The sequence below is a fragment of the Pararge aegeria genome, chromosome W (assembly GCF_905163445.1).
Source record: "Pararge aegeria chromosome W, ilParAegt1.1, whole genome shotgun sequence".
In the NCBI taxonomy this organism is placed as follows: Eukaryota; Metazoa; Arthropoda; class Insecta; order Lepidoptera; family Nymphalidae; genus Pararge; species Pararge aegeria.
The window spans coordinates 1,719,521-1,725,602 of record NC_053207.1 but is presented as its reverse complement, the minus strand read 5'-3'; the positions used below and the strand labels follow the sequence as shown (position 1 = coordinate 1,725,602).

The following is a 6,082-nucleotide window of genomic DNA, read 5'->3' as shown; positions in this document are numbered from 1 at the left end:
GTTTGAGTTTTAGTTGGAATGCATTCTTTAGAACTACCTACCTGCCATTCGGATTTGAAAAACCTTTTATACTGCAACGGCCTTCTTGGCAGAGTGGTCGCTTGGTGGAGTGATCGCTTAAATTGGTTCGATCACCGGTAAGGGTAATTTGGTAATTATTTTTAAATTTTTGAATTTTCTTTGGTCTGGGCGTGAATTTTATTCGCTTACTTACTGGAAAAGACTTCGATTTCGAGTACGATGTCGCGTAGAAGCTGAATTGGGATAACATAATATTCAAAAAATAAAGCAAGCAACAAGAGAAGAGATGTTATACGATATTATTAAATGGGTACTTCTTTAGGTATCTAATCTGTGGTTATATACAGCCAGACAAAATAATAGAATCATAAAGACTAGAACGCAAAGCCATAAAGTCATTTAAAGTCTGTGGTATTATAAAAAAATTACATGTTTGTAAACTTTGGAGTTTGAAGTTGTATGACCTTTAACTATGGAGGGTAGAGGTACCTTTAACTTTTTGAAGTAATTATTTCAAAGTTTTAGTTTTATCTTTTGCTATTGTAATTTTGTTACCGGAGATACCTAACAATTTAAAAATGGTTTTAAAGTTGTATTTAGATTTGATGTCCCAGCCATCAAGAGCATTATACATTTTATTCAAAAGTGCGAAGTGCGATTTTGAAAAAAAGTTAGTTGACTTGAGAAAAGGTACGTACCTATAAACTAGTTTAACTTATTTTAAAATAACATTACATGACATTGTTAGAAGTATTCTGTTGAGTTTATAAAAGGTTTTTACTTCGCACTATTAAAAGTAAACTTAAGTGCATAGTTTTTCCGTAAAGGGGAGACCAATGAACGGGTAGAAAGACTGGCATAGAAATTAACTAACAGCAAACTACCATTTACCGTCGTATGATTATACATCTTACAAGAAGTCCCGATTTGAAATTCTAATATTCGGGATCAATATTTTTGGTTACTTGAAGTATTTACTTCAATTCAACATGCTGACTCTTATGTATGAATAGTATGTTTTTTTCCTCATTATATTAATATGAACAAAAGGATTCCTCCTTTTGTTAAATTTAACAACAACAGGACAAATCTGTGCAATGGAATCTATATATTATATTAAATGTGTATTATTTATTTTGTTCTTTTGTAAATAAATAATAATGGTTTTTATAAAAATAAAAAGAAAACTTAAATATTATGCACTACTTTTTACTTTATCCACTTCCTTATTATTTACTGACAAAAAAACAACAACAAGAAAAAAACTGGCTTAAAATTATTGTTTCATACTTATGTCATTTTGAAGATTATTTTTGTTTTCATTATAATTTTTTCATTTAATCTTTCATTATAATTACATTTGAAAAAAGAACATTTAGTTACACGCTAGTCACCTTGTATTATCTGATATTCAATTATACTATAAATAAGCTTAGTTATTTATCCTCTCAACAGGTGAACATTTTACTGATGAGTTTACGGCAATAAATAGACTTCAAAAAGTTCCAGTTATTGAACATGATGGATTTATTTTGACTGAAAGGTTTGTGTGTGCATGTAAATTTTTTTTCCAGACACTTTATTTGCCTATCATTAAATCTCTGTTTCTGATGGTATAAATTAAGACCTCTTCATACTTTATTTTGACTGAAAGGATTTATTTTCACTGGAAGGTTAGTGTGTGCGTGTAAAATTTTTTTCCAGTCACTTTTTTTGCCTATCGTTACATCTCTGTTTCTGATTGTATAAAATAAGACCTCTTCTTACTTGCATTTTAGTCTCAAAAATGTATTGAGCTATTCGAAAACATATCTCTGACTTATACCTACTATAAGTTATTTTAAAATTACAGTTCAATTTTATATATTTTTTACTTACAGTTCCCGGCCCACTTTGCTAGTAATTCTCATACCTTATATAGGATATTAGGATTAAAAAGTATATACAAACACTCCTATTTAGAAATGACATGTTATGTCACTCTTTAACATCCATCTGAAGACTAATGTTAAGAGTTTTGCGAACAGTAGGTATTTATTGTTCAGACTTGAATTCTCACTTCATTGAATAATGTGAATAAAAATGAGCCATTCTGAATTAAGAATAATAGTGACACTTAGAGCTTGTAGATTCTTTTGTTGGCAATAATTAGTACTATAAATGTTAACTATATCATTTTTTAGAAATCCTTAATGAATTATACACTTACAACCTTCCTCATAAAGCACTTTTAATTGGTGAACCCCTTATGGACATTCATGTTGTGTTTTCTTAGTTTATTGCATTCCTACATACAGACATACACAGCGAGGACATAATATCATGTTGTGATAGATTTTGTAGTCATTTTTATTTTTAGACTTGCAATATGACTTTTTTAATACAGTGTAAACTGTATGTAACAACACTGAAGGGACTGTGCTTTATGGCGTTATAAAGAGTTGTCGTTAAATGGAGAGAAGAAATAAAGAAAATCAGAATTAGAAAAACAAAAAGTTTATTTTAGACAAGTGTTTACAGTTAGAAAGTTTGTGATCAACTAAGAATATGAAAACGTATAGAAAATCCACGACTCCTACTTATTAGTCATGGTCAACAACAGTCTACACAGGTGGGTGTAATGCTATGTAGAGTGTATCATTGTATGGAAGACAAGCTAAACCAACCAAAACCAATTAATTTCGACGCTTTAGGGAGTTTGTCGTTAAATCGAGGGATGTTACATGGAGTTTACACTGTATTTGGTTTTATTTATTTTTATTTTTAGTGTTGCAATAATCAAATATCTGTCCCGCGAGAATCTTATACCAGATGTCTTGTACCCCAAGGAAAGCAAGTTGCAGGCAAGGATTGATGAGTTTTTGGAATGGCAACACCTTGGATTAAGACAACATTGCGCAATGTTCTTCAGAGTCAAGGTAGGTTTACACCATTATTTCTTTCCTTTGGCAACATGCATTGCTATCTATGTTGTTATAAATTAAACAAGAATAAGTTTCAATCAACTACTACCTTCTTTATATGCTGGACTTTTACGCGTTCTTAGTGAGATAATGGTGATTATGTCCTTGAGTATCTTAAAACTGCAGCTACAAGGTTTTTATAAGCATCCTGCTTAAAAAGCCCACAATAAAACTTACCATGGTATTCTTTGTTGTAGTTTTCCTTTTAACGAATGGTTTGTAATTTTAAGCGCACCACTCTATAATTATTATTTCTCTACATTTTTAGATTCTGGACCCAACTTTTACGGGTAAAGCGCCAGATGTTAAAACTCTGTTGGGCTATGAAAAGAGGATGATATCCGCCTTGGAAACGTTTGAAAAGCATTGGCTTCAAAATGGTACCCAGTTTGTTGCCGGTGACACCATCACTGTGGCAGACTTGCTGGCGGCATGCGAGTTGGAGCAACCAAGTAACTACTAAATATATTATATATAAATTTTAAAGTAAGATTTTCGTGGTTAATCAACGTTTCTTAAATATATTTCAACGGGTACATACCACGATAATATTTTAGATTCGTCGATATTTCGACCCAGTTGCATGATCATGGTCACGACGGGACTCATCGTGGTATGTACCCATTGAACTATATTTAAGAAATATTATATGTAATAATATAATAATAATAATATATTTTTAAACCGACAACACTACATAAGAGGTTTTATGTTTCATTTAATTTGAGTGTGTACTACATATTGTAATGTTGTATTTCCCTTAACATATCCTTTGTTGGTCTAGTGAGTAACATGAGCTCCTGAGCATGAGGTCCTGTACTTGATGCCATTTCCAAACACTCAAGACTAACTGTTGGGTTTCTTTGCCAAAAAAAAAGGTTTCTATTTACCATGTGTAACAGGTATAATAATAAAATTAGTTAGTCTTTGTATACTCATAGAGTGTACAGGTGCGCAAGCAAGCTGGCGTGCTACTTGAAATAAGTGAATTTCGTTTTTGAATTTTTTCAATTTTTATCCAGGAGCTGCAGGCTACGAACCTGCTGATAACTTTAAGGGTATATCAACATGGTGGAAGAAGGTTCCAGAACATTTCAACCCTTACTACGACGAGGCACACGTGGTTATTAACAAAGTTACCGAAAAAAATAAGCTAGCTGCAAAGCTGTGATGAAAAATATTAAATATGTTAGACGTAATATAATAATGGTGTGTGGTTTGGTAAATAAACTCTAAAATAGGAAAAACAAAAAAAAGCCGTACACTTTTATGTCATTACGCGCAACAGGCTCGACTTCCGTAAAAACTGGCATTCAAGCACAAAAAATAAACTTAAATCCTCGTTATTTTAAAGTTCTCTTTTATACTAGAATTGCTTTTGTGCATAAGTGTTTATAGGTTAACCATACGTGACAGCAGGAGAAAAGTAAACATCGTAAATTTCTGTAGTCACAGTAAAGTTTTCTATAAAATTCCCGTTTAGTAGTCTTTTAATGCATTTTCATCCTCGAAAGCGAAAGTTCTTTTTATGCACTTGTAAACAAAACTAATTCTTTTATTTTCAAATTCGTCGCGATTTCTTTGGAAGGATTATATTTAATCGTTTCGTATAGACATCTGATGGTCGACCCTCAGTAGACAATTTTACGATTGCATTCGAATATGTGCAATTATATTATTAGTTAAAGATTTTTTTTACAGTAATGAACATTAAATTTGCATTCCTCATTGCAATAATATTAGGCTTAAGCTGGTATTATTTGTCCTGTACATAATTTGCACTCTGCGCAAGGAAGCCTTCTAGAGCTCTTTACCTGAAGCAGGGTAGACGTCTGAGTAGGCGGGGTAGGCGGAACAATAGTAAAATAAAATTAGTTTAGAAATCACTTATATATAAAAAGAGCCATTAGGTTTATTCTTGCCTGGGAGCCTCTTTACCTCGTAGAAGCTTATTAGGGGCATATTGATTTAATATAACTTCCATTACCCTAACAGGTTTGCCAACTATCATGTTAGACTTATTATCAATTAATATTAGGTGATATTACAATCAAGGGCTAACCACTTGTGAAATAATAAAATAAAACTCAATTAAATGTTTGATACTCGAAAACGCCCCAAGCTCGCACGGCTGCAAGTTGTGTACTACCTGAAGAATGTAAAATATGATACGTTATGTATATAAATTTATACAATCTTAGTAAAAAAATTATACAAAGTTTAATTAATTGTAATTTTATATTAAAAGGTGTGAAGGGATTGGTTGTTTTAATTAATTTTATACTACTAAGATATAGCTCCTGTGATCAAGCAGTTATCGCCCTTTTTAAGCGGGCGTCGGCTACTTCAAATCCTCGGCATCTACTTACCACCCGCTGTGTCTATTCGGAGGTTTCACATAACTAATACTTAGTATTTCAATTTTCCATTGTTGCATTATTGTAATTCATGTAAAAACAATGATAAAATATTTTATTCATTAATTTCAGTACATGTATAGTTTCCAAAATAGCCTGTGATTGTAATGCGACGTTTGAACATATGATCTAAATGTATGATCCGTTTTTGAGCAGCTTAAAAGGTTAGGCTCTAAATTAATATCCTGTGAGAGGAGTCATCAACTCTTCTTTACATGCCCTGCAAACTAGTGAAGGTTGGACTTAAATCTTGCAATCACTGCTGTCAAACATCACTTTTCCATACAATAAATAAACCAAAGTTACGTTTGACAGCAGTGATTGCAAGATTTACGCCTGTCGCAAACCTGTCGCGAGATACGTAATCACGTATCTCGCGACAGGTTTGCGACAGATCGTATTCGTAATCACTGCTGTCAAACGTAACTTTCGTTTTTGCGGTACCGCGGTGTATGTATAAGTACCTATAGGTACCTGTATAAATAAAAACACAGATATAAATAAAAACATGTAGTGATTCCTTTTCAACATTGCCAGGTATTTAGAGCGACAAATATCATCAAGGAGTGCATTCCAAAGCGTTGCAGCTTTTATAGTAGGTAAAGGATGCCGAGTAGCTTTGAGAGAAATATTTTACCATTGTAAGTATATTTTCCCTCACAGATCGCTGAGAGCCTTGGG

At 32.5% G+C, this 6,082-nt stretch overlaps 1 protein-coding gene across 1 annotated transcript; it reads left to right on the top strand.

Moving 5' to 3' along the window:
* Positions 1 to 504: 504 nt before the first annotated feature.
* On the top strand, positions 505 to 5,236 carry LOC120635946 (glutathione S-transferase theta-1-like). Its single transcript, XM_039907155.1, has 5 exons — positions 505 to 711; positions 1,477 to 1,564; positions 2,789 to 2,939; positions 3,253 to 3,436; positions 4,007 to 5,236. The coding sequence occupies exons 1-5, from the start codon at positions 600 to 602 to the stop codon at positions 4,153 to 4,155; spliced, it is 684 nt and encodes a 227-aa protein (XP_039763089.1). The 5' UTR covers positions 505 to 599; the 3' UTR covers positions 4,156 to 5,236.
* Positions 5,237 to 6,082: the final 846 nt, after the last annotated feature.

Excerpts from the sequence above, each read along its gene's own strand:
- LOC120635946 (XM_039907155.1), top strand. The coding sequence starts at position 600 with ATGGTTTTAAAGTTGTATTTAGATTTGATGTCCCAGCCATCAAGAGCA. Across the intron at positions 712-1,476 it reads GTTAGTTGACTTGAGAAAAG|GTGAACATTTTACTGATGAG; the intron begins GTACGTACCTAT and ends TCCTCTCAACAG. Across the intron at positions 1,565-2,788 it reads GGATTTATTTTGACTGAAAG|TGTTGCAATAATCAAATATC; the intron begins GTTTGTGTGTGC and ends TTTTATTTTTAG.